The following is a 17,099-nucleotide window of genomic DNA, read 5'->3' on the forward strand; positions in this document are numbered from 1 at the left end:
AGCACAGTGGTTAGCACTGCTGCTTCCCAGCTCCAGGGTCCCGGGTTCGATTCCTGGCTCGGGTCACTGTCTGTGTGGAGTTTGCACATTCTCCTCATGTCTGCGTGGGTTTCCTCCGGGTGCTCCGGTTTCCTCCCACAGTACGAAAGACGTGCTGGTTAGGGTGCATTGGCCGTGCTAAATTCTCCCTCAGTGTGCCCGAACAGGCGCCGGAGTGTGGCGACTAGGGGATTTTCATAGTAACTTCATTGCAGTGTTAATGTAAGCTTACTTGTGACTCTAATAAATAAACTAAACGAGTCGAGGCCAAAGCTTTGTGTGATTTCAAGAAGAAATTAAATATAGTTCTTGGGGCTTAAAGGATCAAGGGGTATGGGAGGGAAGGCAGGATCAGGATATTGAATTTGATGATCAGCCATGATCAAAATGAATGGCGGAGAAGGCTTGAAGGGCCGAATGGCCTCCTCCTGCTTATAGTTTCTATGATTCTAAGAAATAGGAGCAGGAGTAGGCCAAATGCCTCTTCACACCATTCAAGCAGATCACACTGATATTCAACTCTCTATCCCCAAACCCCTTAATTTCCCGAGTACACAAAGATATATCCGTCTGCATCTGGAATATATTTGACATCTCTCAGCATCCACATCGCTCTCCCACGCAGAATGCTAAAAGTTGACAATCCTCCTATTGAAGAAAGTTCTCCTCAACTCAGCCCTAATAGGCCGACCCCTCAATTTGAGGTTGTGCTCCTGTGTTCCAGATGACCCAGCCAGGCCAGGGAGCCTCTCAGCCTCCACCCAGTCCAGCACTTCCAAAGAGATCACCCTCACTCCCTCACTCTTGCACATTCCAGGGAACCAGCAACGATTCATCCCGGTGGGACGTCATGCCGGCTGGGTGGGAAGATAAGTTGAGGGCGGCACGGTGGCACAGTGGTTAGCACTGCTGCCTCATAGCCTCAACTGGGATCTTGGGTTCATGTCACACTATCGGTAACCCCCACGACTTACCTGGGCTTGCAAAATCTGACTAACTGTCCTGGCTGGAGACAATACACATCTCTTTAACCTGTGCTTGGCCCCCCCTCCACTCACATTGTCTGTACCTTTAAAACTTGATTACCTGTAATGACTCGCATTCCAACCATTATCTTGTAAAATGCGTTTGTGTCTATATATGCATAGGCTATGCTAAATTCTCCCTCAGTTAACCCGAACAGGCGACTAGGGGATTTTCACAGTAACAACCTTGCACGACAACCTCACGTGTGGCATCTGTTCGAATGTGTTTTGAAAATCCAAATACCACACATCTATTCGCTCCCCACTCACCTAGAATCATAGGATCATACAGTGCAGAAGGAGGCCATTTGGCCCATCAAGTCTGCACCGGCCACAATCCCACCCAGGCCCTATCCCCACAGCCCCATGCATTTACCCTAGCTAGTCCTCCCTGACACTAAGGGGCAATTTAGCACAGCCAATCCACCTAATGCCGCACATCTTTGGACCTATCCAGATAACTTTGCCAAACAGGATTTCCCTTTCATAAATCCATATTGACTCTGCCTAGTGATATGATTTTCTAACTGCTCTGTTAACACACTTCTAGTGATATGTCCGAGCATTTTCCTGAGAAACAATGTCAGGTCAATTGGCCTATGTTTCTCAGTGTTCTTAGTCCCTGCTTTCTGGGATAGTGTGGTTACATTTGCTACTTCCCAAGTCCCAGAAACTGTTCAATACTCGGGGGAAATTTGGAAGCTCCAAACTATTGCACCCACTATCTCTGTAACTATCTCTTCCAAACCTCGATGATATAATTTGTGTAATGTCTCTGCCAATTCTTTATTGCCTATTATAACTTCTCCCTACACTGCCTCTGAGGGCCCGAGGTTTACTTTTGCTAATCAGCCAGAGGGGGTGGTAGAGGCGGGTAGAATTACAACATTTAAAAGACGTTTGGATGGTCCATGGATGGGAAAGGGTTAGAGGGATATGGGCCAAATGCAGACGAACGGGACCAGTTCAGTTTAGGATACTTGGTCGGCATGGACAAGTTGGGCCGAAGGGCCTGTTTCCGTACATCTCTATGACTCTATCTCTTCCTTTTATATATCCTAATGTGTTTCTACATCTCTTGCTAATTTTCTCCTGTGTTCTCTTTTTCTTTCATCCATTTCTTGATTTTGTTTCCCTTTGCTGAACTGTAAAACAGGCCTAACAGGCCGAGTGTGGATCCCACTGCCCTGCGATCTGTGGCACGTGGAACACATCTTTTGTTGCTCTGGCCAAGTTGGACAGACGGAGTTAAACAGAGCAGCTGTGATCTGGCTGAATGGCTCACAGTACTAGCTTACGCTGAAAGGTGCACCATCTACAGGATCCAGGATCCTTAGACAGCACCTTTCCAAACCCACACCCATTACCATCCCAAAGGACAAGGGCAGCCAATACCTGGCCACACCACCACCTGGAGATTCCCCTCCAAGTCATTCACCATCCTGACTTAGGAATATATCGGCAGTTCCTTCACTGTCGCTGGGGTACAAAGAACAAAGAACAAAGAACAGTACAGCACAGGAAACAGGCCCTTCGGCCCTCCAAGCCTGTGCCGCTCCTTGGTCCAACTAGACCAATCGTTTGGATCCCTCCATTCCCAGGCTGCTCATGTGACTATCCAGGTAAGTCTTAAACGATGTCAGCGTGCCTGCCTCCACCACCCTACTTGGCAGCGCATTCCAGGCCCCCACCACCCTCTGTGTAAAAAACGTCCCTCTGATGTCTGAGTTATACTTCGCCCCTCTCAGCTTGAGCCCGTGACCCCTCGTGATCGTCACCTCCGACCTGGGAAAAAGCTTCCCACTGTTCACCCTATCTATACCCTTCATAATCTTGTATACCTCTATTAGATCTAAATCTTGGAACTCCCTCCCTAACAGCACTGTGGGTGCACCTACGCCACATGGACTGATTGATGTCTAATAACAATCCTGGAACTCTCTCCCTAACAGCACTGTGGGTGTGCCTACACCTCATGGACTGCAGCGGGTTCAAAAAGGCAGCTCATCACCACCTTCTCAAGGGCATCTCAAGATGGGCAATAAATGCTGGCCTAGGCAACGATGCCCACATCCTGTAAATGAAGTTAAAGAAGAATGGTCTTCTCCTGTTCCCATAAGACCGAGAGAAAGTCTTTGATAGGGAGTTATTTCTGCCCAGAACACAGAGGATCAGCAGCATCGAAGATGATGTTTGTTTAAGTTTATCTGGTATTTCCAGCCAATATGGGAGACTGAATTAAGCATGGATATTCTAAGTGTTGGTGGGTTGCAGAATGTAATAAGTGGCCCATTTCAGTTCAAACTCGTGAGGGTGGCACAGTGGTTAGCACTGCTGCCTCACGGCACCAGAGACTCAGGTTCAATTCCTGGCATCGGGTCACTGTCTGTGTGGAGTTTGCATGTTCTCACTGTGTTTGCATGGGTTTCCTCCGGGTGTTCTGGTTTCCTCCCACAGTCAAAAGATGTGTGGGTCAGGTGGATTCAGTAAGAAGTTTAACAACACCAGGTTAAAGTCCAACAGGTTTATTTGGTAGCAAAAGCCACACCATTTCCACTCCATCTGACGAAGGAGCAGCGCTCCGAAAGCTTATGGTATTTGCTACCAAATAAACCTGTTGGACTTTAACCTAGTGTTGTGAGACTTCTTACAATGTTATGGAAGGCAGAATGAGCTGAAAACTGCCTTGTGACAACTTATCACACTCCCTCCCTCCCCTGCCTTTGATGTATTTGCCAATTTAGCCAAGTGTGATTCCTTGAATCTGGAGAAAGACAGTTGAGTGGTATTAAAGGGGCAGGAAAGGTTGAGTAGTATTAAGTGGGAAGGACAGGTTGGATAGTGTTAAAGCAGAAGGACCGGGCAGGCTGAAGATCGGTCTTTTATTCACTTCCTGTCGATGAACTGCAAGTTGATGGGGCTTGCGGGGCTCAGTAGCGTCCTGGTTTTCGACTTAACCACCTTTCCGGAAGGATCCGGCCTGACTTCGAAGTGTTTGATTAGCTGAAGAGGAGAAAAGAAAGGAGATCAGAACGAGTGCTTCAATCTCGATCGAGACTTTTCAAAAGAAATTCAAACTCCCAGTAATTAACCGAAAGAACTACACCACAGGATTTCACATTTTAAACAGAAGCCTTTACCATGCATGAGTTAAATAAAGCAAGCAGTAATAGCTTATCACCATATTTAGTAAATACTGATACATGAGGCTCAAACATCTCTCAACAAAACACTTTAAATGCCATCATTATTTTTGTTCGACTGAAGAGTTCCATTACATGGTGTAGAGAGTTCATTCACTTCTCCTGGGAGGAAACCAAGGTATGCCACAGCCCTCAGGAATTCACTTTGATCCATGGTATTCAACTATGCTGCAAGGTATAACATTTCCTGGGGTCCTTCCACCAGCATTTAACCAGGGAACCCTCCTTCCACCACACGCTTGTGGATTCCTCAGGTCAGGCATGGGCCTCAGTACATTCTTGCCTTCATCAGAAAACACCCTTGGCTTCTGATAGCCTCTGCTCCCGGTCCACAGTTCCCGGCAGACTCTCTCCATCTTCTCCAAAAACTAACTGAACAGTTTTGCGATAAATCACGCAGATAAATACCAAAACAAAAAGATACCTCACCGCATAACCTATTTCCATAGCAACGTCATATACTTGGGATATTTCCAATAGAAATTTAGAAATCATAGAAACCCAACAGTGCAGAAGGAGGCCATTCGGCCCATCGAGTCTGCACCAACCACAATCCCACCCAGGCCCTACCCTCATATGCCTACATATTTACCCGCTAATCCCTCTAACCTACACATCACAGGACACTAAGGGGCAATTTTAGCATGACCAATCAACCTAACTCGCACATCTTTGGACTGTGGGAGGAAACCGGAGCACCCAGAGGAAACCCACGCAGACACGAGGAGAATGTGCAAATTCCACACAGACAGTGACCCAAGCCAGGAATCGAACCCAGGTTCCTGGAGCTGTGAAGCAGCAGTGCTAACCACTGTGCTACCGTGCCGCCCAAAGGTGTCTAAATCCAATTCCCAAACTTTCCCTTTGTTTTGTGAAACCATATGTATAATTTATACCTCCAATGGCGACAACTGCAATCCTACCAGACTCATACCTCCATTATGAAGCTATGAAGGGGCCATCTGTTAATTACAGTGAAACCCCGATTTTATGCGCCCCGATTTAGCACAAATTTGGATATAACGCGATGAATCACTGGACTCTTTTTTTTAAACTTCAAAAAGGTGCAGCATTTTAGTAATCTCATTCTACAAGATGTTCCTATTTTTAAAGAAGTCTGACATTTTTACGAAACTTTCTTTTGCAAACATTCTGCACTTCCTGATGTCTTGATCATTTTCCCACCAAGTGTTGCTATGTTACCTATAGATAAGGAAGTGATTCCACTTGTTTCATTTCTTGCAGTTCCAGTTATTTTGTACCTAGATGTAATCCTTTTCTTCGATCTTGCCATGTGTACTGCCTTGCTGCAGTTTAACGATAACTCACATCTGTCACTGTTTGTTATAGTTGCCTCTCCGAGACTCCTCAACGCAAATCTTGGAGAAAGATTTAGCAGTGGGGGAGATGTGAGCGATCCATTTGAGGTCAGAGTTGATACTGAGGCCAGGGGTATCGATAAATGATGAAAGACTGGATCCCTGGGTGGGATTGTTATCAGTGCAGACTCGATGGGCCAAATGGCCTCCTTCTGCACTATAGATTCTATGATTCAAAGGATATGCTTTGAAATGATTAGATCAAGATAATCTGGAGCTATGGCTAAATGAAGATACTAGTTATCAAGTTTGGCAAATGGTTATAGAGGAAAAAGCTAATGACTGGCTGTTTCAGTGTTGAAGATATCCTGTTCGGGCTGTGACTACAGGCCAATTCCCATTGACAAATGAAGTAACAAAATCAAAGAATGATGGCAACATTAGACAACTGCAAGATCCCTGGCTACAGAGGATCAGAGAACTCGCTTGAAGAGATTCACGATACAGATGGAAAGAAAATTTTAAAGTTTATTTATTAGTGTCACCAGTAGCCTTACATTAACAGTGCAGTGAAGTGACTGTGAAAATCCTCCAGGCGCCACACTCCGGCGCCTGTTCGGCTACACTGAGGGAGAATTTAGCACGGCCAATGCATCTAACCAGCACGTCTTTCAGACTGTGGGAGGAAGCCGGAGCACCCGGAGGAAACCCACGCAGACACGGGGAGAACTTACAAACTCCACACAGATAGTGACCCAAGCCGGGAATTGAACCTGGGTCCCTGGCGCTGTGAGGCAGCAGTGCTAACCACTGTGCTACCCAGACCTACCACTAGAAGACATGAAATGACCAGAAACAAGCCGTCTGCAGCTACTAGAGTCAGTTGTAAGCCAGAACCAACTGAACTACGATATCAAGCACCTCATTTTGTTACGTATGACCTTTGTTGCTTCATAAAGTGTCTTAATACCATTCCATCTCATCCAAAATTTAATATCTGGTCTCAAAACCTCATGCAATTAGTTATTTTCCCTCTTTTGTTATCTTCCTCTTACTTTTTTTTAAAACAGTGTCCGGCCTAATTCTTGAGCACTGAGATATTTAATTTTCAGAGGTCCCATTTTTATTTTATTCATTCGTGGGACATGGGCGTTGCTGGCTGACCAGCATTTATTGTCCATCCCTAGTTGCCCTTGGAGGGCCATTGAGAGTCAACCACATTGCTGTGGCTCTGGAGTCACATGGATGGATTAATAGTCTAGCGATGATACCACTAGGCCGTCACCTCCCCTCAGTGTCATGAGGCTATGCCTCTTTATATCTTGAAAATACGATTTTTCAACTTTCAATCGACTGGAAATTTTGCAATTTCAACTGAGGCAGAGCAAACTGCTGAAAAATGAAAGGCCACATTCCACATGAGAGTGAGAAACAAAACCAATTCTCAGAGGGAGTGTGAAGCGAGACATTTCCTATAATCCAGACACCCATCAAAACCCGTAACAAAGGAAGAAACATTAAAAATGCCAGCTACTGGATATTGAAGCAATGGCTACGACAGCCAGGTACAGCCATTGGGAATGCAAAATGGGTAAAGTATTTCAAGGCAAGACTACGCAGAGAGATTGCAAGTGCACGTGTATGAGTACGTGTGTGCCTGTGCACGTGTTTCTGTGTGATTACATGCATGTGTGTATGTGCGTATGTGTGAATGCCTGTGCACATGCCTGTGTGAATGTGTGCATGTCTGTGTTGTCAGGAAAAGTTAAGATGCTATTAAGTGACACAGGTAGTGTCAAGAAAGTTTTCAGCAGATGAAACACACTGAAGGCTGCTCCTTCTCCCTCTCTATATTTTGGAATGAGTGTGTCATCCGATTTGAGAAGACAACTCTACCAGAAACCTCCCAGCAAACCACAGTCTCATAATAATTGCAACATCTTCTACATCTGACCACATCCAAGAAACGAGGAAACCTAAATCGGTCACAGCGTTTAAAATCTACTTCTCAAGGACAACAACAGTTAACCATATATTATTTTACCTTTTGTTGACTGCAGTCTAACTTCCCTTATTTCTGATAAATGTGCGCACGTAAATGTGTGTGTGTGTGTGTGTATCAGTGTGTATACGTGAATGCGTGTATGTGTGAATGCGTGCATGTGTGAATGCATGTATGTGTGAATGCATGTACGTGTCTGTGCACATGCCTGTGTGTATATGTATGCGTGAATGTGTGTTGTCAGGAAAGGTTAGGATGCTATTAAAATGAATGTGTAGTTTTTTTGCACAAGTAAAATCAAACTGCCGTGTACTCTGGAAACCATGTCTGGGCAGCAACTCAGAGAAAGGAAAGAATAGGGAACAAGTTATTTTTTGCAATTGGTACAATAAGTAGTCCGAATGCTGAGAGCCAGGAAGCAGTTTAGACACAGATGAGGTGTTGAAGAAGCAGCAGCAAGAAAGAGGGAGAGGCAGCCATCCCCAGGAACCAGCTCAGCTAGAGCTGGAGTGATAAAGGCAAAATTAAGTTTGTGCAAAAGATCGTTTTCTTCACTGAACCAAAGACCGTTCCCAAGTACTGGTCAATTCAAGCCGTACGGTGCGGTAATCACTGGCTAAGTTTGAGGGTCTAAGAGTTTATTGTTAATTTACTGAGGTATCAGATTGTTCTATCTAGTGTTCTGTCTTCTACTTTAATAAATATTTTATCTGTTGTTTAACGAAAGAGAGGGCTGAATTCTCACTGTTTCCACAAACATTTCTCATTAATATCCAAAATAAATACACCACAGGGAACCAATGTTTCAGCTTGAAATACTCGCCCATAACATCAGCCGGGGCCTCGAGTGAGTGAGTGCGTGCGTGAGTGAGTGAGTGGGTGGGTGAGCGAGCGAGCGAGCAAGCGAGCAAGCGGGCGGGCGGACACGTATGCATGAGTGAATGTGTGTGCATGTGCAAGTGTGTGTGCGCACATGAGCCTGTGTGAGTATCTGTGTCTGTACGTGTGTGTGGTCTGTCTGTGTGTACTTTTGATGTGGAGATGCCAGCGTTGGACTGGGGTAAACACAGTAAGAGTTTTAACAACACCAGATTAAAGTCCAACAGGTTTGTTTGGTAGCAAATGGTATTTGCTACCATTGTGAGCGGGGTCTGCGTGCATGCACGAGTCAGTGCGCACCCGCGCGCGAGCGAGTCAGCCCTCTGCGCGCGCCCGCATGACTGCGCGCGCCCGCACGACTCTGCGCACGCCCGCACGACTCTGCGCGCAACCCGCCCTTCACCAAATTCCCTCGCTCACCAACTCCCCCTTCACCGAATTCCCTCGCTCACCAACTCCTCAGTTCAAGCTGCACTGTACGTTCCCTTGTGCTGGCTGACCGCGACTTACCCGTGACACCACGCTGTACATTTCCAGCTCTGCCACCCTCTTGCCCAGGCAGGTGCGGGTGCCAAAGCCAAAAGGAATGGAGGCGAAGGGATGGTGCTGCCTCAAGCCCTCACCACGGAGCCAGCGGTGCGGCAGGAATCTCTTGGGCTGAGCGAACTCGCTGTCGTCCTGAGACACGGCATAATGGCACAGGTGGAAGAGGGTCTGGAGGGAAGGGAGTGAGAATTAGTGCAGCTTACACAAAGCAGAGAGAGAGAGAAGAGAGAGGTTAAAGACTTAACTTCGCTTTCCATTCACTCATTGCAATACTTCCAAACTATATTGTTCTTATATCGCCTCAGAGTGTCCCAAAGTGCTTCCCGACCAACGCAGAATTTCTGAAGTGCGCTCACTGCTGTAATGTAGGATGCACAGCAGCTAATTTGTGCACAGCAAGATCCCACACATAGCAATCACCCGATGATCTATTTTTAACTGGTCCTGGTTGAAGCCAGACCACAGGGGAGAGCACTCTCCTACAATATTGCAGCCAAGGGATTTTGAGTACACTCACCCAAGGGAGCCTCGGTTTAATATCCTATCCAAAAGGTGTCCCTCCCACAGTGCAGCACTGTGCTCGAGGACTGTTAGCCTGCTTTATGTATTAATAAATCTCTGTATTTATAAATCTCTGCAGTGGGGCTTAAATCCGCAACCTTTGTAAATTGTGGAGTAGTTTAGGATGTCCTGAGGTGGTACAAGATGCAATATCACAATAACTTCATTGCACTGTTAATGTAAGCCCACTTGTGACACTAATAAATAAATTTTAAATTTCTCTTTTTGATGAATTTAGCAAAAGTTCCATGGGGGGCGGTTACGAATTGTATCCCTGTTTTCATAAACTATGTAAACGGGCCACAGTAATTCAATAATAATGGATTGCAACGAGCCTTTGATGTTACATTAAGATGGTGATGGTGTGCTAGAGATCAGAGGGGCAGCACAGTGACACAGTGGTTAGCACTGCTGCCTCACAATGCCAGGGACCCGGTTCAATTCCCAGCTTGGGTCACTGTCTGTGTGAAGTTTGCACATTCTCCCCATGTCTGCATGGGTTTCCTCCGGGTGCTCCGGTTTCCTCCCACAGTCCAAAGATGTGCGGGTTAGGTTGATTGGCCATGCTAAATTGACCCTAGTGTTGGGGGATTAGCAGGGCAAATATGAGGGCTTATGGGAATAGGGCCTGGGTGGGATTGTGTTCGGTGCAGACTCGATGGGCCGAATGGCCTCCTTGTGCACTGTAGGGATACTATGTAACATACTGTTACATGTATGCTACACTCTGAAGCTAGTTGTTGGTAAGTGACGGAATTCGGAGATGGGGAGGAGAGTTGGTGAGCGAGGGAATTCAGTGATGGGGAAGGGGGGGGGGGTTGGGTCTAGAACCAGGGAACATGGCCTCAGATTAAGAAGTAGGCATTTTAGGAGTGAGATGGGGAGAAATTTCTTCACTCCAAAGGTAGTGAATCATTAGAACCCCCTACCCAAGAGAAACACGGGGGTAACAAGAGAAAATGGTTTTGGGATAGATCAGCTGTGATCGAATGGCTCCTGTGTTGATCGGGAATCTTTCCCGTTCTTTCCGCCTGCCATTGACGAGTGTTGAAAGGATTTGCAGATTGATACTAATAGTGTTATGAAGTCACCTTCCTTGGCCATCAAGTCCTGAGGTGGGACCCGAACTGACTAAGAAGCAGGGATCCAACCCAGCTGCACCACAAGACATCCTCCTATATGAAGGGACAAGTGTGCTTTTTCTGCTGTGCATATCGTAGTGGAAGCAGCCAATCACTTTGTACATTATAGCAAGGTGGACCCATCAGCCGATGTGCCATAATTACAGAATAGATGGAAAATCAGGACATGAAATGGTGAATAATTAAGGCAACTTGGGGCGGCACGGTGGTTGGCACCGCTGCCTCACAGCTCCAGGGACCGGGTGCAATCCTGGCCTTGGGTCACTGTTTGTGTGGAGTTTGCACATTCTCCCCATGTCTGCGTGGGTTTTCTCCGGGCGCTCTGGTTTCCTCCCACACTGCAAAGATGTGCGGGTAATGCTGATTGGCCATGCTAAATTGCCCTTAATGTCAGCGGGTTTAGCATGGTAAATATGTGAGGTTAAGGGGATAGGGCCTGGGTGGGATTGTTGTCGGTGCAGATTTGATGGGCCGAATGGCCTACTTGTCCACTGTAGGGATTCTATGACGGTATTTTTAATTAGGTTTGTACCATGACTCAAAAGACAGATGGAGTGGGCCTGGCTTAACGCACCAGCCAGTCTGCTGTAGCAGCAGAGGGCGCTATTGCACATGTGCAGACCTCTGTGGCTGCACATGCGCAATTGCAACAGCAGAGGCCTGACAGGTTTGAGAAAGAGACACCTTTCAGGCTGCTGCTTTTGCAGTTGACCTCAACCCAGCCCCCGACCCCCGCAGCTATCGCGGGGACCCATGTCCAATCACGAGCCCCACACCACCAAGAACTATCATACCCGTGAACCCTCCCCCACTGCCCGGACCAATCACGCTCCCTGCCCCTCACCAATCGCCTGCAAAGTGGTAGCGGACCTCCCCTCCCTCTCTCCCCATACTGATCTCATGCAGAGTGGCAGCGGAGCCCCCTCCCTACACAACCGGATTGCCCCAGCCTGGCCCCGTCCCTTCTGGCCTCACCCCTTCAAGCCCCGTCCCCTGGCACTACCCTGTAGGCAATACCAGGGTGCCTGGTGAGAAATGCCAAGATGCCCCTTGGGCGGTGCCAGGGTGCCAGGCTGGCACTGCCCAAGGGGCACCCACAGCCATTCCCTCGACCGCCATGGGGGGCCTCAATGGTCTCCGGTTCTACCGGTGCAGGTAACACGACTATTCCCTGTTCATGGGGAGCAGTTGTTTTCCTCGTCGGAGAGAACCCCTCGCCGTGAAGCCACAAAGGCAGTGAACCCGGACAATTACATCCCGGGCTCGTTAATTACATGTGAAGGCTGTTTTAAATATATTTACAGAAATGGTTCAGCCGCTCGCTGGAAACGGACGGGAGGCTGAATCCACAGGATATGCGGTGCCGATAACATCGCGAGGTGAGAAATCTCACAACAGTGCACAGATATCTCATGAAAAAGGGTGTCAGTGAGATTATAATGTACAGTATCTCTCTGAGTGAGAGTGTCAGTGAGATTTTCGTGTACAGATATCTCCTTGAGTGAGAGAGTCAGTGAGATTATAGTGTACAGATATCACCCTGAGTGAGGGGGTCAGTGAGACTATATTGTACAGATATCTCCCTGAGTGAGAGAGTCAGTGAGATTTTCGTGTACAGATATCTCCCTGAGTGAGGGGGTCAGTGAGATTATAGTGTACAGATATCTCCCTGAGTGAGAGTCAGTGAGATTATAGTGTACAGATATCTCCCTGAGTGAGAGAGTCAGTGAGATTATAGTGTACAGATATCACCCTGAGTGAGTGTCAGTGAGACTATATTGTACAGATATCTCCCTTAGTGAGAGTCAGTGAGATTATAGTGTACAGATATCTCCCTGAGTGAGAGTCAGTGAGATTATAATGTACACATATCTCTCTGAGTGAGAGAGTCAGTGAGATTATAGTGTACAGATATCACCCTGAGTGAGGGGGTCAGTGAGATTATAGTGTACAGATATCTCCCTGAGTGAGAGAGTCAGTGAGATTATAGTGTACAGATACCAGGTGGTTGGGGAGTGGGGCACTCTCAGGTAAAAGATGGGCATTCTGCTAAGGCACCTTTTTAAAGCTTTTAAAATAAATACTAACGCCCTTAGGGAAGTGATATCCTCCAACCAGCACGTCCTTCTCCACCATAACCCGAGCGTTGCCAGTAACAACAGGATACATCCTACATGGGAAGAATGGAGAGTGTTAATTCTCATTGCAGACAACACACAGACATATTTCATTTGGAGGTGAAGCAAGAGGAGTAAAATTTATTTATTATTGTCACAAGTCGGCTTACATTAACACTGCAATGAAGTTACTGTGAAAATCCCCTAGTGGCCACACTCCGAAGCCTGTTCGGGTACACTGAGGGAGAATTTAGCACGGCCAATGCACCCTAACCAGCACGTCTTTTGTACTGTGGGAGGAAACCGGAGCACCCGGAGGAAACCCACGCAGACACAGGGAGAACGTGCAGACTCCGCACCAACAGTGACCCAAGCCGGGAATTGGATCCCTGGCGCTGTTAGACAGCAGTGCCACCTGCTGTCTGAGTGAGTGATGAGACGAGACCTGGGGAAAGTTGAATGCCAAGAGTAAGTATCTGAGTGTTAATCTTATCAAAATAAAAGTTAGCCCCGAAATCTGGGGCTGGAACTAAAGGGCACGCGTTCAAATGGTGAATGCTGGAGTTCCGCCGGGGAATTTACAGCAGCTTTTGACTGAGGCCATTCTTGCCAAGGGAATTCTGGATGGGTTTCCTGGACTAGCCCAAAAATGTCCCAGAAAACCCCCATGTGGGGGGTGGGGCTGCAGAGCTGGATGGGATAGAAAACCATGCATCCAAGTTTGCCGATGATGGAAAGATAGCTGGCACTGTGAGCAGTGTGAATGAAAACAGACAATTGCAAAGAGGTATTCACCGATTACAGGAATAGGCACATCAGCGGCAAATGGATTTCAGGCTGGAGGAAGGTTTGTTGTGGAATTCCCCGGGGGTCAATGTTGGAACCCTTGTTATTCCTGATGTACATTAATGATCTAGACCTTGGTGTCCAGGACACAACATCAAAATTTGTGGATGATCCAAAACCTGGAAGTATTGCGAACTGTGAGGAAGACAATGTAAAACTTCAAAAGGATATGCAGAAGAGGCAGTCTGGGCAGATCGGCAGCAGATGATGTTCAATGTGGGAAAACGTGAAGTAATTCATTTTGGTGGGTAGAACATGGGGAGGGAAAATAAAACAAAGGGTGCAACTCTAAAAGGGGTGCAGGAGCAGAGGGATTTGGGTTCATACGTACATTAATCTTTGAAGCTTAAAAAAGCAGACAGTATTCTAGGTTTTATTAATAAGGATATAGAGTACAAGAGCAAGCGGGTTATGTTGAATTTGTACACGTCCAGCCTCGGGAGTGCTGTGCCCAATTTTTGGCGCCGCACTTTAGGAAAGATGCTTAGGAGAGAGTGCAGAAAAGATTCACAAGAATGGTTCCAGGGATGAGGAACTTCTTTTTTGAGGATAGATTGGAGAGATTGCGACTGTCTTCCTTGGAGAGAAGAAAGCTGAGAGGAGATTTGATAGATTATTTAAAATTATGAGGGATCTGGACAGAGTAAATAGAAAGAAAATGTAGAAAACTCATGAAGAACGAGAGGCAATAGATTTAAAGTCTTTGGTAAAAAAAACAAAAGCAATCTGAGCAAGTTGGGGTTTAGAATGCGCTGCCTGAGAGTGTGGTGGAGGCAGGTTCAGTGGAAACACTCAAAAGGAAATTAGACTGTTATCTGAAAAGAATGAACATGCAGGGTTATGGGAATGGCACTCAGTCGGAGAGCCGGCACAGACACGATGGGCCGAATGGCCTCCTTCTGCACGCTAACAATTCTGTGACCCAATGTAGGCAAATGTGAGGTCATCCACTTTTCACCTAATTTCACAGAAAAGTACTTTATAAATGGTGAAAAGCTAGAAACAGTGAACAAAGAACAAGCAGCACAGGAACAGGCCCTTCGACCCTCCAAGCCTGCACCGATCATGTGTTCCTAACTAGACCATCCATTTGTATCCCTCTATTCCCAGTCTGTTCATGCGGCTATCTAGGAGGACACTGAGGCTGGCATTGTACTGTCCCGCCCACTACGGGCATTGGAGCGGGCGAGGAACGTGCATGTGTGCGTGCGTACATGCATGCATGCGGGCATGTGTGTGTGTGTGTGCGCGTGCGTGTGTGTGATGGCCAGACACAGAAAGTAATCACAAAGGGAAATGGAATGCTGGCTTTTTTATCTAAAGGGAAATGGAATGCTGGCTTTTTTATCTAAAGGAATAGAATATTTCAAGGGCTGAAAGACATGCTTCAACTATACAAAGCCCTGTTCATCCCAAATCTGGAATTACTTTGAGCAATTGGGGACACCAGATTTCAGGAAGGATATATTGGCCTCAGAGGGAGTGTCGTGTAGATTTACCAGAATGATACCTGGATTAAATTACAAAAAGAGATTACAAACTAGAGCTATATTCCCTGGAATTACTTAATTTAGGGGTAAATGGATCAGTGTTGCAATATTGATGGGAACTGATTGGGAGCAAATATTTTTAATGGGTGTGGGGAGGGTCCAGGATTCCAGGTGATAATCTAAAGATTAGAGTCAGACCTTTCAGGAGTGAAATTAGGAAACATTCCAACATATAAAGGGTGATAAAAACTCTTCTAAAAACAGCAACTGATTTTAGATCAATTCTTGATTTTAAATCTGATTCACGAAAAAGGTATTTCGGGATATGGGGCAAAGGTAGTTAGGTCACAGATCACCCAGACCTCAGTGAATGGCACAGAACAGGCTCGAGGGGGTAAATGAGCTCCTCCTGTCCCTAAGTTTGTTGTCCTTCAGTCCCCAAAAGGAAGAAATCCTGGTAAAACTGGGTTCGACTCCCCTCTCCAACCCCTCCCGTACAGTTCAATAAAAACAAACATTCTTTCTCTGCACCCACAGTCCAGGGACTTTGGGGTCAATAACTCTGGAGAAGCAGAAAAAGACGGCAAGAAAGGGAAAGCTGGAAACAGAGGGTGTAAACCCGTACCCTACCGTAGAGTCTCCTTGGCCACCGCCTTTAACAGGGGCATGCTGCCAAAGTCTTTGGCTACTGGGATTTGGTCTCCAGGGCAAACGCTGGTCACTTCTTCATAGAGCTCCTGCTGAATGGACGGATCCTTGGCCAGATTGTACAGGATCCAAGAGGTTGTGTTGGAGGTCTGCAAGACAGGAGCAGTCTTCTTCACCATAAATCAGCACAGCAGGAGAAACACCCAGTGCTCCGCACAATGGAGCAAAGCCCAATCTGGTGAATCACCCGCAGTCCCTCAAAGCGAGGAGGATGATGGCCATGGAGAGAACAGCCCCTGGCAAGAGCTTACATGTAGAGTCTCTTAACGTGGGGTATGGGGGGGGGGGGGGGCGGGGAAGGTTGCAGCTACCACACCGTTCTGGCTGCCCAGCAGACTCTATCGCTCTTACTGCCTGTCATGGCTGTCTTGGAAGGATTTACAGGTTTGCACTCAACATTCGTTGGCCCTATCAGGAGTACACTTTCCGTGGCCATCAAGTCCACAAGTGGGACTCAAACCCAGAACTCCCGGGCGGTATTTTCCAATCCCGCCGGTCCCGAGAATGGAAATCCCCACCAAGGTCAACATCTTTAAATTGTCCTCCAGATTTTCCGTCCACGTACCAACCGACTCAAGAACAGCTTCTTCCCTGCTGCCGTCAAACTTTTGAATGGACTTACCTTGCATTAAGAATCATAGAAACCCTACAATGCAGAAAGAGGCCATCTGGCCCATCGAGTCTGCACCGACCACAATCCCACCCAGGCCCTACCCCCTTATCCCTACACATTTACCCGCTAATCCCTCTAACCTACGCATCTCAGGACACTAAGGGGCAATTTTAGCACGGCCAATCAACCTAACCCGCACATCTTTGGACTGTGGGAGGAAACCGGAGAACCCAGAGGAAACCCACGCAGACACGAGGAGAATGTGCAAACTCCACACAGACAGTGACCCAAGCCGGGAATCGAACCCAGGTCGCTGGAGCTGTGAAGCAGCAGTGCTAACCACTGTGCTACCGTGCCACCCCCAGTTGATCTTTCTCTACACCCTAGCTATGACTGTAACACTACATTCTGCACTCCCTCCTTTCCTTCTCTATGAATGGTATGTTTTGTCTGTATAGCACGCAAGAAACAGTACTTTTCACTGTATGATAATACATGTGACAATAATAATAAATCAAATCAAATCAAATCCCGCCTGCTATGATTCCCATGACAGGCAGGACCAGAAAATTTACCCCCTGGTTTTTTTTTTCTAAACTCATTTTTCAC

At 46.9% G+C, this 17,099-nt stretch overlaps 1 protein-coding gene across 2 annotated transcripts in view; it reads right to left on the reverse strand.

The window, feature by feature from the left end:
* Positions 1-2,920: 2,920 nt before the first annotated feature.
* Positions 2,921-17,099, reverse strand: part of cyp27a3 (cytochrome P450 family 27 subfamily A member 3) — a 71,463-nt gene continuing 57,284 nt past the window's right edge. Inside the window, exons 6-9 of one of the 2 annotated variants that reach the window (XM_078227858.1) lie at positions 15,800-15,966; positions 12,805-12,886; positions 8,978-9,181; positions 2,921-4,067 (exon numbers count right to left, since the gene is read on the reverse strand). In XM_078227858.1, coding sequence (XP_078083984.1) covers positions 3,951-4,067; positions 8,978-9,181; positions 12,805-12,886; positions 15,800-15,966 — 570 coding nt within the window. In that variant the 3' untranslated portion in view covers positions 2,921-3,950. The remainder of the gene's footprint in view (positions 4,068-8,977; positions 9,182-12,804; positions 12,887-15,799; positions 15,967-17,099) is intronic. The other variant, XR_013499488.1, reaches the window with a different exon arrangement.

Source organism: Mustelus asterias, chromosome 14 (assembly GCF_964213995.1).
Source record: "Mustelus asterias chromosome 14, sMusAst1.hap1.1, whole genome shotgun sequence".
In the NCBI taxonomy this organism is placed as follows: Eukaryota; Metazoa; Chordata; class Chondrichthyes; order Carcharhiniformes; family Triakidae; genus Mustelus; species Mustelus asterias.